Source organism: Cydia amplana, chromosome 15, assembly GCF_948474715.1.
Source record: "Cydia amplana chromosome 15, ilCydAmpl1.1, whole genome shotgun sequence".
Classification (NCBI taxonomy): Eukaryota; Metazoa; Arthropoda; class Insecta; order Lepidoptera; family Tortricidae; genus Cydia; species Cydia amplana.
This window is the reverse complement of record NC_086083.1, coordinates 1,423,291-1,437,949: the sequence shown is the minus strand read 5'-3', so window position 1 is coordinate 1,437,949 and position 14,659 is coordinate 1,423,291. Positions and strand designations below refer to the sequence as shown.

The window sequence follows — 14,659 nt, the reverse complement described above, 5'->3', positions numbered from 1 at the left end:
TTAGACCAAGATAAGTCTGCAACGATATTTATACGTCATAATTTCATAGAAGTTTGACGATAAAAATAACACTTGCACTGCGTGTACTATCAAAATCATAGCAAACTTATCTTGGTCTAACTCTAGTAAAATCGAATGAAATCTCAGGTTTTATATTATCATCTACGGAATACAACATATTCCTTCTCTCGTCAAGTTTTCAGATACTTTTCATAGGCTTTTGTGAAATGCAAAGCAGGGAAAAAGAGTGACCTACTCGTCAAGGTATATACAACTCAATATAGGTAATTGACAGAATAAAAAACCTTACATCGTCAAGTTTTAAAATATTAATTCTACCCTACAGCGTAGTCAGAAACAAGACAACGAAAATGACCCATGTCATCTGTAAATACATAAATAAATAGAAATAATTAAATGCCCAAAATTATAACACAGATTGACTAAGTCCCACAGTAAGCTCAAGAAGGCTTGTGTTGTGGTACTCAGACAACGATATATATAATATACAAATACTTAAATACATAGAAAACAACCAAGACTCAGGAACAAATGTCTGTGCTCATCACACAAATAAATGCCCTTACTGGGATTCGAACCCAGGACCGTGGCTTCACAGGCAGGGTCACTACCCACTAGGCCAGACCAGTCATCAAATTAATATAGCTGTATATGCTTGATAATTAAGCGAGTGGTGAAGCAACTGACGCGGCGGTCTGTTGCGGCGAAACTCGATATCAGCGCACATCGCCGATCACAGAACACTTAGCAAACATGACATGTATAACTTTATATTATACCGACTAGTATGGATTACGCTAATATGTATATCTTTATATGTAGCCACATACCCAGAGATGGGCCGAATACTCGGTATTCGACATGTTCGACAAGTTTTTTTATTGCTTGTAAAAATTTGACATGTAAAGGTGGGGCACCTATTTTCTGAACACATTGTTCGCAATGACAACTATGTACTTACATAATATTGAACATTTTATTTCATATAGTCGTCACTGAATAGGATATTGATTGATATATAGAATTAGGGTATTTGACTGTATTTAAAATAAATAATTTCACACCATGCATGAAATAAAGCAATAAATAATTATAAGAAAAACATAGATAGCAGTTATTTTTAAACACAAGTTCTATTTAATAAATCGGATAGAAGTATAATAAGTAGGTGAGTTGACCGTGACGTCTTGTGTAATGTTTCATATAAATTCCACATCCGCAAATCGTTTTTACAGTTCTAAAAAAGAAACTGATTTGACTAGAAGGAGAATACCCTATTTATAACACAGATACAAAGTCCTAATACCGCAACAGTAACATTGGACCGATAACTGACACGACAAACAACCACAGTAAACACAACCTAAAGTTGTAAGCTAACTTTGCACTGTCTTAAACAGAGCTAAGTAAATCCATAGAAATTTTACATTATTGATGCCATGCAGAGTTAATATAGTCCGATTCGACACATCAACGTGTCCTAAAAAACACATACGACTGTCGAAATAGACTACCCATAATAGCTATTGTAATTTGAATCTTCTAGCTTTAGTAATAGAGTAAGTTGTAGGTTTAGTTAAAACCGCCAGTGCGTCTAGCCTAGCATGACTACGAGCGAGATGTCTTTTGTCTGTAGAATTGTCAAACAGTACTAATTAATAAGAGGTTATTAGTTTACCTTGCACACGACTCGATTCACGCTGCTAGATGTGGAATAAGTCACAGATTTATTAACGTCAGAGCACACCTGGGGGCCAACCGGGAAAACCGAAATTCGCAAATTGCGGGGATCTTTTACTCTAATGAAGGCGTAACAAGAGTGACAGAGAAAGATGCTCGAAATTTGCGAACTTTGATTTCCGCGGTTATAGCCCAGCTGCGTACAAGTGCGCGTGCGCTAAAATGTAGGAGCCATGCACGCACAGGTCACGCAAGCGGTGTGCCGTCTCTCATAAGGATTTGTATATTACAACGCGCACGTGGACGTCTACGCACACGCATCCGGTGTGTACAGGCCTTTAATGTGTTTATTGACTTACCTTTTGCTTCAAGGGTATGCTAAAGTAAAACATCTTTAAAATGTCCCAGCCAATGGCAATGGAAATTCAGACGCTTCAGACAATCTATCATTGCCAGAAGTTTAAAAAAACATAAATACGAGAGCGATATGTAAGAGTAGTTTATATCATTCGTCAATCTATTTTTTTTTTTCAAATAGAAAAAAAAATCACATCTACGTTAGCCTTGTGCCACAGTGGGCTTTAGATTTTACTAGCTTCCACTATGCTCGCTTGGCTTAGCTTAGCCACCCTCAACAAATTGTTAGAACTGTCATCTCATATACAGGGTGCTTCCTAACAGGAGCAATAAATTAAACTAAAGGCTGTACTCCACAAACTGACCAACATTTGTTCAGCAACTTTTGAAAATAACTCATGTTTTGATTTTTATTACACTTTAAAGTTTATTCTAAGACGCAATGTATTCCAAATTTTATTATGTTTAAAGCGTGACAGGCAACGTCAAACACAATGTTGTCAGCGTACATTGAAGGCAATATTTATTTTGTATGAAAAAGAGGAAGTCTAAAGGATTTATATTTTTTAAAAGTTGCTGAACAAATGTTGGTCAGTTTGAGGAGTACAGCCTTTAGTTTAATTTATTGCTCCTGTTACAGGAAGCACCCTGTATGTAATATATCTCACAGTATAAGCAAAGGCAAATGTCGCGTCTTTCGAGGACCGCGAAAACTGGCGCATACTCCACCGACAGGAGCCACGCTCTTAAATTATGATGATGATCTCACAGTGGCCTGGCATGATTTAGAATGTGTCCTACATAACGACCGGTCATAGAATGTCCGCAAACTTGATCAGATCGTCGAAACTTAAGTTTCTTCCATAAAACATCTATCGCTTTCAGTTGCCGCAGCCTTTAACATTTGGAAGTCCAGAGGTGTCTTTCAACTGGTTGCAGAATCCCTATAGTAGTCTCTCAAGACCACCTCAGCAGGAATCATGGTATTATAATATACTCCGCCTGGTACTCTCTTCCGAGATTCGCGAATGACCTAACTGTCACTTGCCTACGTCATCATGCTGTTTACAGGTTCTCAAACTTTAAAATGTGGGAGAATTTTAACCAACGGTGAAAATTATTTTAACGGCATTAATTTTAAGTTATTCATGTAGAAACATAGTAAAATAAAACAAATCTATACTGCCCTTTTCACTCCTACTCTTACAGTTCCGAATAGAACAGCCAACCATTTTCGTAACAAAACATTAATTACCAAGCTTACGACGTGAAAAGTTTGGAAAACACTGCGACTGCTGACACTGAGCGAGAAGGAAATAACAATTAACACGCGTTCGACAAGGATGACGGTCAGGGACAACATGGCGGATTGTCAAATGTGACAGCGCTATCCTGTATTGCCAGTAGTGTAAACAGAATTACCCGAACGTCTGAAATTTCTTTCGTGAATCGGAAGATATTGCTAACGAATAATTAAAAATGACGTGTTATTGTAAAATTTAAGATAAAATACATATAAATGAAAATTATAAAATTATAAAGAAATATTTTAACTTATTAACCATAGATATAATGTACCCATGTAACATGTTATGTTGAAATAAAGTGGCAATGTTATTGTGACGTAGGCAAGTGACACTCTGGGAAGAGAAGACCATGTTTTATTAGACCATGTGAAAACCTCCGAACTAAATATCGCCGTACGTAGTGCCATTGTCACACTACGTCAAGATGGTAAAAAAATGAGAGAAATCGCTAGTTGTTGTTTGTTTCCATACTTTTAGCCTGGGGTGTAGTTCATAAGTAAGCGGTCACCGCAGCCTATAGACATTTGGAAGTCCAGAGGTGTCTTTAAACACCAGTTTGCAGAATCCTCAAGACCAGCAGGAAACAGTGCACCTACCTTGGCCGCAGTCCTGTTCCACACGACGACCTTGTGCCCGGAGTTGAGCAGGTTCTTGACAATGCCGCTGCCCATGATGCCGAGGCCGAGGAACCCGAACTTCATCTGACTGGCCTTGATATTTTTCTCCAGGAGTGTGTCGGAGACGTTCTCAAGGTCGAGGGGAGGGGTTTCCTGTGGAGGTGGTGATAATTAGTCTGATATATAGGTCAGTTATAGAAAAGCCCTGGTGGCCTAAACGGTAAGAGCGTGCGACTTGCAATCCGGAGGTTGCGGGTTCATACCCCGGCTCGTACCAATGAGTTTTTGGAACTTATGTACGAAATATCATTTGATATTTACCAGTCGCTTTTCGGTGAAGGAAAACTTCGTGAGGAAACCGGGCCAATCCCAATACGGGTCAGATGGCAGTCGCTTTCGTAAAAACTAGTGCCCACGCCAATTACTGGGATTAGTTGCCAAGCGGACCCCAGGCTCCCATGAGCCGTGGCAAAATGCCGGGACAACGCGAGGAAGATGATGATATAGGTATTAGGTAAGTTATCTTTTTGAGGGCTATAGCTCAATGTAGAGAAGGCGATCTTCTGCCGGGCTAGCATGATTGGCGCGACAGTATCTCGCGGCGAGATAAACTACCCGTCCCTCTTTTATTAACATAGAAAAAGACGGGTATTCTATCTCGCCGCGAAATACTATCGCGCCAATCATGTGCTAGGGGTGCTGGTAAGACAGTCTACATGCTCAGTTTGTACATTTTTCGGTGAAGGAAAACAATGTGAGACCAATTTATTAGGAATAAGGCCTACCATCCCCTCTGGGTTGGAACGTCCGACACTCGTAAAAAAAACTGTTTATTTTAATATAAATGTTAAGAGGTACAGTTACTCTCCGTTACAATTGAGTGTAACTGTACCTCTCGGTAAAAACGAGTGCTTGTGCCAATTCTTAGTATTAAGTTGCTGAACGAACCCCAGGCCAATTGATCCATGGAAAAATGCATGGACAACGCTGATGAGATGATAAAGTCTAAATTGCCTAAGGTATACATTTAATTTGTCGTAAGGGATTCGAATAAAAGTTGCAAGTACGTAAGTATACTGTTCGCCGTGAGACACGGTCTTTCTTAGATGTCATATAGTCGAGAAAATGGGACGGGTACCGCTGTGACGGAGTGGCCTAGATGTCCTAACTCCCTGGATACGATAGATGAAGACACCGGTTCCCATCTGGCCTCCACCGCTGGACGGCTTTGCCACTTTTAGGATTCCGTACCTCAAAAGGAAAAAACGGAACCCTTATAGGATAACTCGTGCGTCTGTCTGTCCGACCATTCCCCACCCCCTTTATCTCCGAAACTACTGGGTCAACATTTTTGAAAAAAATACATAAAATAGTTCCCTACCTATAGATGGCAGGAAAACCTATTAGAAATGTGCAGTCAAGCGTGACTTCGGACTTAATGTACGGACGGAACCCTTGGAAAGCCAGTCCGACTCGCACTTGGCCGGTTTTTCTTTAGTATATGACATCTATTCTAGTTGAATGACAAACATATACTCACAGGTCTCAATATATTCGAGGGGCGATGCAACAAGCTAGACTTCTTCGAGAACGAGTGGTTCAGCATGGACGGTTTCTCGTCTACGTCCGGATCCGTGTATGAGCGAGACAGACTGCTCTTGCTCTTTTTCTTGGCCGGGGCCTTTACGCCGGCGGAGGAGGCCCGCTTGATTGGTTTCACCTTAGAACCCAAACGTATCTATAAATAGTTAGAAAGGTGAGCGGTGGAATAGTGGCCAAGGCTCGGGAAAAACGCCAGTCATTTTGAAAACAACCATAATTTAGGACCCATTTGAGACAAAAATATTCGTTCAGTCTACGGATGTCATTGGGACATATTTAATCGTTGACATTGGTATAAGTAAGTCTCTGTTGTATGTATGTACGGTTATATTTCCAAAATGACGGGCGTTTTTCCGAGCCATGCGCATGAGGTATGCAAATCTAACTACCAGATTGAACTTTATGTTAAACCTAGCTGCCTACGTTAAAGCTCGAGACCCCTGACACAGAATAAATAATAGTACTAGGTGCAGAAGGTTCACTCTCTAACAAAACGCGTCTATTACGACAGATATGACCGGTACGTGTTCCGTAGCGTAGCGGTACGCGGCAACTATGGCTAGACACCAAAATTTGTGTGGACAGCATGTACTTGTAGCGACGCAACGAAATCGCGGAGTGAGCCACGCCTACCCCTGGTCAAAGTTATTTCAAAAAGGCAACGCTACCACTGAATAAGTAATAGTACTACCGTACAGAAAAGGGATCTATATCTGAATCCCTAAAGTCTTTTCTCCTATCTTTGCATTCCCTAATATTGTTTGTTATAATGATCAGTTGTCCTAACACTAAAAACCCTAATTTTGGTTTCCCTAATTATTGATTACTTATCCTAATGTTATTAAGCATATTTTCTTTTTTGCGAGGGTCGCAGTTCTAACCCTAACCTAACCCACTTTTGTGGCAGCAAGTTCTAAAACCTAACCATTTTTCAGAACCTTACATTATGGAAAATAATAGTTATGACAATTGATCGTTAGGGTTATGTGCCCATTAGGACAAACCAGTTAGGGCGTGACTTTAGGACAAACGTTGTTAGGGATTCAGAATGACACCCACAGAAAGGACACTTCCTACAAATGCGAAGTTTGACAGCGATTCAGGGTCGAATCATGATATCCCTTTCTAACTTATGGCACTATCCCTTTCGGCTATTTAGGGTTGTCAAAATTCAAGTAATTATCTTATCTGTTGTCGTGCACGCAAAGGGACGTCAAGTTGTGTCAACCCTAATAATTGCTCGGAGCAATGCTGAGCCGAACGGAGTCGAGTTTGCCCGAAGTCAGGAGTGTCTCCACTGACGCTACATACCTTGGGTGTGGAGGTCTTTTTCTTGACCTCCGGCTCAGGCTCAGCCTCCTCTGTCTGCGAGTCTTGCTCTTCGCTCTCGATGTCTTCTATGAGCTTGTCGAACTCTTCCTCGGGGTTGCGTTGGTGCCCGTCAATGTCGCCGAATTTCTGGACAATAGAGACGGGTCTGAATTTGACAGTGGTTTTAAACCGGTGAGCCTAATAGCAGACTTTATCCAGCGAAAACACTCATTTCCATCCACAATTCTAAAAATTTTAAATTTCAGGTAATATTACTTTTTTTTTGTTAACTTTAGTTTCAAAAATCATATCTAGGTGATCACCTATTTGCGTAATATGCTGCTATCATTCCTATCCATAGTCTCAATGGTTGGATGAGGGACATTGGATGGTAATGAATTAAATTATATAAGCTGTTGTGTAGTGGCTGGTTTCTTTTAGAATGGATTGCAAGAAAATTAAGGTACAGGAAAAGTTTTGCAATACATAATTTGGCTATTAGCTACAGTTAAAATATTACTTTTATAGCTGTCTGCTCATTTCTGTATGATTTATGACATCCGTTTAGTTTTTTTAATGCTGCTAATCAGATTATATGGAAATAAGATGGGCTTGTATAGCCTAGCCAGCCATTATCTCACAAGTGACCTAAGCGATAAGTTATATTGAGAAAGAAGGTAGTTTTGGCGGTTCGAGGGCATAATCTGGCTTGCAGTTTCACACATAGGATAGGAGAAGTATGTAACAGAATGTTGTTCAAGTCCTCTTGCAACTGAGCAACATAACCTTTCCTAATATTCCTATTCACTAATAACCACTACTACTAATAACCATAATATGGTAAACATATTATGTTATAAGTAATCATTGGGGTAGTAATGACAATTAGGGTTGGTAGTTAATACCATCTGGAAGGTAATGATTTTTGCCGGATAATAAATGAAATAAGATTGAAATTAATACTGAGCAATATGATGGCATTTATTTTTCAACATTCATTTCATTCTAATTTCATTTATTATCCGGCGAAACTCATTACCCTCCAGATATCATTACTATACCAACGATTAGTATTAAAATAATTTCATAATATTTTAAATATCAAGTTGCATCAGAAGGCCTTTACCTACTCATAAATTACTGTACGTAACTATATGAGACGTCCGTAATTTATAACAAAAAAGCGTATGTTCGTAGAAAGCTCACGGCACTATGTCCTTTTCTACAAGGAAAAAAGTTTTTAACAATAATTTTCTCTGATATGATATGTGCTCCACAGTGCGGAGCCAGACAGTCGGGCGGATATACAGTGAAACCTGGTTAAGTGGGACCTGGATAAGTGAGAAACCTCTATAGCTGGGACTCATGGTGCGGTCCCGACACTTTAGCACTGAATTACCTCTGTTAGTGAGATAAAACGAACCTCTATAACTGGGATTAGCTGTTGTGATTTTATAGTCACATTTACTTCTATAAGTGAAACAGAGAGTGTATTTTACCTCTTTTACTGAGACTATATTTATAAGATTACATTTTCCTAATTGTTTTTTTAGAATTGTATAGGAATTGACCTCTGTATCTGAGATAACGTCAATCTATGACCTCTCTAACTTGGACTTTATTGATCAATTTCCGTATTCTTACTAACTCTTAGTCTATGCACAAATTCCGCATTTGCTTAATTGTGTCTAAACGACTTCAAGTTTCATTTAGTAACTTTATGTAGTTAAAACTATCGAAACGAAAGCTGAAATATCGATAAGTAACACGAATAAACAGATTTTCATTTAATACATTTCTAAGACGCAATGAAGTCCGTATCAAATTTAATTGAAAAAATCTGTCCTTTGGAGAATCATTCAAAATAAATTCAAATAAATATTTAAACAGACTTAAAAAATATTTAGGGACAAGGATTATTTTACCTTATTTATTTTTAAAGATAATTACAAAATACCTTATTAACCACCTCTATAACTGAAATATATCCTCTATTCTCAGCTCTATTAATGGGACCCTCTGTAAATGAGACAGACATTTATTTGTACCTGGCTAACTGAGAGCCTGGGTAAGTGAAATACCTCTTTAAGTGAGACAAATCTGCTCGTCCCTTGAAGTCTCACTTATCCAGGTTTCACTGTATTAATAAGCGATGAAAAAAAACATTGAACACACATGAATTTTTGTTGTTTTGTTTTTTGCGTTTTGCTTGATATTGTTCGTTATAAACTTTTCATTTTTCGCTCTTATAAAGAACGTGTCCGATCGTCACTAGGGTATACGTCGAGAACGGGCCGGACCCGTGCGTAATTAATATCCGTGGATCCGGACACACGGGACCACTGGTACACGGACTTTAATTACACGGACCCTAATTACCCGTTCCGAACGGGCCAAAAATCCAGTTTCGTGTAACACGAGAACGGGGCCCCGGCGACGGGTACACGGAACCTAGATGCGACCGCGAGCCCTAGTTGTAACTCGATGGTAATGACTAATGATGATGATGTATGTATGTATGAGTCATGTCATGTGACTTGAAATAAATTATGATGTTTGGTTTGATACGCAATATCTAGTCGTTTTTTCCATTACTGAAGACCATGTTCATCTTCGTCACCGGCTATGTACACTCAGCAGCAGAAGTTGCTAAGCGGGCGAGGTGTTCAAAATTTAAGTAGGTTTCGAGAAAATAAAGAAATCACTCGGCCGCGAAGAAAACTATCGCTATTACTCCCAGATGCTGCCGACCGCCGCGAACACATTCATGAATCAATAAAGATAAAGGATAGTTTAATCAAGTAGGCATATTACATTTACAATGCGCTTATGAACGTCAAATAAAGCTACACCGGCTCCAACCCTACACCTCTGCCTCGAGAAGATTTAAATCCCCCCTCAATTGGAAGAGGGTATCCCGATATGGGACCAGCAACAAACAATTAATGACCTACCTCGGGGTTGACGATGTACTCCTCGATCTGGCTGACGGCTTCCTTGAAGGCAGCAGTCTTGCAGGACTTGATGAGTTGCTCCTTGAACACATTCATGAATTAATGACCTACCTCGGGGTTGACGATGTATTCCTCGATCTGGCTGACGGCTTCCTTGAAGGCAGCAGTTTTACAGGACTTGATCAGCTGCTCCTTGAACACATTCATGAATTAATGACCTACCTCGGGGTTGACGATGTACTCCTCGATCTGGCTGACGGCTTCCTTGAAGGCAGCAGTCTTACAGGACTTGATCAGCTGCTCCTTGAACACATTCATGAATTAATGACCTACCTCGGGGTTGACGATGTACTCCTCGATCTGGCTGACGGCTTCCTTGAAGGCAGCAGTCTTGCAGGACTTGATTTTTTTTTTTTTTTTTATAATTTATTGTTTACCGTGTACAATAAGGTGGAATACAATGTTATGCACATACAGTCACAACGGCAACCCATATCGGGTATACAATATTATATTTGCAAGGTACTTAACTAATAATTTAACTAAAACTGCATACTTATTTGTTAACATGCTAATTGGTTTCATACATAAAGTATTCATGCAAATCATAAAAAACACGATCAATCAACCATCCCTTTAGCTGTAGCTTGAATTTTTTCCCACTTAACATTTTTATGCTTGAGGGTAGGTGATTGAAAACTTTAATTGCTGTTATAAATGTGCTCCTACAATAAGCTGCATTTCTGACTGCCGGGAGCAATATGCTGTGTTTGTATTGCGACCTCACATTATCACGTTGTGCTGAGTAAAATGAAAAGTCACATTTATTATTTGACACAAATAAGCAAAGCTCGTAGATATACAGCCCAGTTAATGTAAGAAATTTGTGTTCTTGAAAGACGTGTCTTAGGGACTCATTGTTATAGAAGCGGTATATAATTCGGATGCATTTCTTTTGCAGAATAAAGGTCGTTTCTACATTAACTGAATTGCCCCAATAAATTAAACCATAGCTTAATAAAGGATATACATTTCCATAGTAAGCGTTTTTAACTGTATCTTCTGAACATGTATTTGATGAGCTGATCCTTGAACACATTCATGAATTAATGACCTACCTCGGGGTTGACGATGTATTCCTCGATCTGGCTGACGGCTTCCTTGAAGGCAGCAGTCTTACAGGACTTGATCAGCTGCTCCTTGAACACATTCATGAATTAATGACCTACCTCGGGGTTGACGATGTACTCCTCTATCTGGCTGACGGCTTCCTTGAAGGCAGCAGTCTTGCAGGACTTGATCAGCTGCTCTTTGAACTCCTGGTACGGCTTGATGTTGTTGTCCTCGATCCAAGCACTGTTGACAATGAACCAGATTAGAAAATAATCTTTAATAGAAAAAAACCGACTTCTCTAACTACTAGCCTGGACCCACTTAACGGCGCTTATACTTTATTTGGTAATATGTATACATTTTATGGTAATCATAGTGGTATATTTAGTTTAGGTACCATAGTGATTTTCCGGGTCAAGGTCCGGGTCCGTGTCCGGATCCGAGTCCGAGTCCGAGTACGGGTCCGAGTCCGGAGTCCGGGGCCCAGTCCAAGTCAAAATCGAAATTCAAAATCACAAAACGTGTACTATGCGTCGTTGAAGAGTTCTGTTCTGATCATCATCAGCAGTTCCACTTCATCAAATGCCACAGTTTGTAATGTAAATGCTTGATGTTCTGATGAAAATATATAAAATTCTATACGTATGCCTTTAAGATTTTAGAAGTTCCCTCTATTCCTCATGGATCCCATGTTCAGGACTTGAGATTGACATAAATGTGCCTAAAAACCTAACTTGCTTAACAAACATAACGAAAAGGACAAATCGCCAAATGCGAGCTATGCGTCGTTGAAGAGTTCCGTTATGCTCATCATCAGCAGTTCCACTTCATCAAATGCGACAGTTTTTAATGAAAATGCTCGATTTTCTGATGAAAATACAAAAATCTCTAAATGCATGCCTTTAAGATTTGAGGAGTTCCCTCGATTCCTCATGGATTCCATCATCAGAACTCGAACTTGACAAAAATGTGGCTTAAAAACTTAACTTGCTTAACAAACATAACGAAGAGGACAAATCGTCAAACGTGTACTATGCGTCGTTGAAGAGTTCCGTTCTGATCATCATCAGCAGTTCCACTTCATCAAATGTCACTTTTTTGAATGTACAGTAGAGTCCGATTAGTACGACTTCGCATATAACAACCAACCGCTTATAGCGACGTAAGTATAAGCACTTGTTTGGTTTTAGTATAAGCTACTATGAAAGTACAACCGTTTATTACGACTCCGCTTATAACGACCGACCGCTTTTAACGACGGAAATTGACACAAAATCCGTCCGTCAAGTCCGGTTACAACGACGAGCGACGTAATTTTTACAAATAAATTGTTGCTAAGAAGCTTACTCCGTCCCGCGCACCCAACTCCCCTCCCCCCTTTGCCTATACGCAGCAAGATGAAAAACTGTGACTTTTCGTAATCTTGCAAACTAAATAAAACCCAATTCGCATTATTTAATTGAGCTAAACTTCACATACATAATTATGTAAGTTGGGTGACAATGCAATATTTTGGTACCTTCGAGCTGGAGGTGGCCATAGGAATAGGAACTGTTTGATAAAACAACGCATCCTAATGAGTTTGGGTTTGTAAGAATTGTCTCAATTGAGTATAGGTTGCTTGTTGAAACAAAAGTAAACAGTCCGCGATAAAGGCTTGAGTCAAAATTGAAATGTTTGATAAAAAACTTATTTATTTTTTGATTGTCGATGTACGATTGTCACCTTGATTAGATCCCTAAAAATTACGACTTTTTATTTTACGGGATTCGAGTAATTTGCGGATGATGAGTGAGTACGCGAACCTACAAAAGTGGCTTCTTCTAAACACACAAGCCTCTGCATTTAAGACAAAGTGTTGTCATAATACTAACGTAAATGAATATTTTAATTAAAATGTTTTTTTTTTCGTTGATTGTCGCATAAGTATTAAAAAATACAAAATGATGTCATTATTTTGATTAAAAAAAATATGTTAAAATTGCCAGATCGTTTAGTGCGACGTCCGGTTAGTACGACGTAATATCAGCGGTCCCTTGGGCGTCGTTATAACCGGACTCTACTGTATGTGCTTGATTTGTTGATAAAAATACAAAAATCACTATATGTATGCCTTTAAGATTTGAGGAGTTCCCTCGATTCCTCATGGATCCCATCATCAGAACTGGGCTTTGACAAAAACGGGACCAATCTGTAAGCATATACATGCAATCAAAAAAAAATTTTTCAAAATCGGTCCAGCAATGACGGAGATATGGAGTAACAAACATAAAAAAAAAATAAAAAAAATAAAAAAAACATACAACCGAATTGATAACCTCCTCCTTTTAGATTTGGAAGTCGGTTAAAAAGCGGCCAAGTGCGAGTCGGACTCGCCCATGAAGGGTTCCGTATTTAGGCGATTTATGACGTATAAAAAAAAACTACTTACTAGATCTCGTTCAAACCAATTTTCGGTGGAAGTTTACATGGTAATGTACATCATATATTTTTTTTAGTTTTATCATTCTCTTATTTTAGAAGTTACAGGGGGGGGACACACATTTTACCACTTTGGAAGTGTCTCTCGCGCAAACTGTTCAGTTTGAACTCAAAAACATTCAATTTGAACTTGTAGTTTAAGAATTCTTGTACGCCAAAGTTCCTTAATTTCGACACTGACACACTCACTCACGATCATCATAATTCTAAGGTACTTCTAGAATACCCACAAGCTTCAAATTTTAAACATAAGTAGTGTTGAGCTTATCAAGCCATAGAAAACCTAAAAATATTGCAATATCAGTCACGTTTTAAAGATTTAAAAACTGCATAAGTAAGTTTGTAATCACATATAAATATATGCATAATAATATACATAATGCTTTACTCGTACCGTAATCATATTAAATATGTATAATGTTCAAACTGCATGTGATCAGCGCTAGCGTTATGTTCAATTATTTTTATTAGTTGACGATGATCCTTGGGTCATTATGCAGCCGTGCGATGGCCAAGTCATTATACGTATTAAAAATTAAAGATATCTTATTGATACGGTTTTAACACCCCCTGGCACTGACTAAACCGACTGACTGTATAACCGACTTGGTTTCACATATCATCTCAATACTTTTTTGTAGTAGAAGAATTGCGTTGCAAGTTGCATCTTGCATCTTTTTACATGTAATGTTTTTGGTGGGATAAGTACCACTTAACCGTTCCGTACCTCAAAAGGAAAAAACGGAACCCTTATAGGATCACTCGTGCGTCTGTCTGTCCGACCATTTTGTGAATTTTTTTCAAAATTTTAGACCCAGTAATTTCGGAGATAAAGGGGGGGGGGTCGGACAGACAGACAGCCAGACACCCGCACGAGTGATCCTATAAGGGATCCCTTTTTAGGGTTCCGTAGCGAAATGGCAAAAAACGGAACCCTTATGGATTCGTCATGTCTGTCTGTCTGTCTGTCCGTCCGTATGTCACAGCCACTTTTTCCGAAACTATAAGAACTATACTGTACTGTTGAAACTTGGTAAAAAGATGTATTCTGTGAACCGCATTAAGATTTTCACACAAAAATAGAAAAAAAAAACAATGGGGTTCCCCATACTTAAAACTGAAACTCAAATTTTTTTTTTCATCAAACCCATACGTGTGGGGTATCTATGGATAGGTCTTCAAAAATGATATTGAGGTTTCTAATATCATTTTTTTT

At 38.9% G+C, this 14,659-nt stretch overlaps 1 protein-coding gene across 3 annotated transcripts in view; it reads right to left on the bottom strand.

The window, feature by feature from the left end:
• The window catches only part of LOC134654439 (cytokine-like nuclear factor N-PAC), a 75,550-nt gene that overhangs the window by 55,001 nt on the left and 5,890 nt on the right, over positions 1-14,659 (bottom strand). For 2 of the 3 annotated variants that reach the window (XM_063509882.1, XM_063509883.1), the window contains exons 4-7: positions 11,079-11,205; positions 6,896-7,042; positions 5,523-5,720; positions 3,962-4,135 (exon numbers count right to left, since the gene is read on the bottom strand). In XM_063509882.1, the coding sequence (XP_063365952.1) occupies positions 3,962-4,135; positions 5,523-5,720; positions 6,896-7,042; positions 11,079-11,205 (646 nt within the window). The remainder of the gene's footprint in view (positions 1-3,961; positions 4,136-5,522; positions 5,721-6,895; positions 7,043-11,078; positions 11,206-14,659) is intronic. The other variant, XM_063509884.1, reaches the window with a different exon arrangement.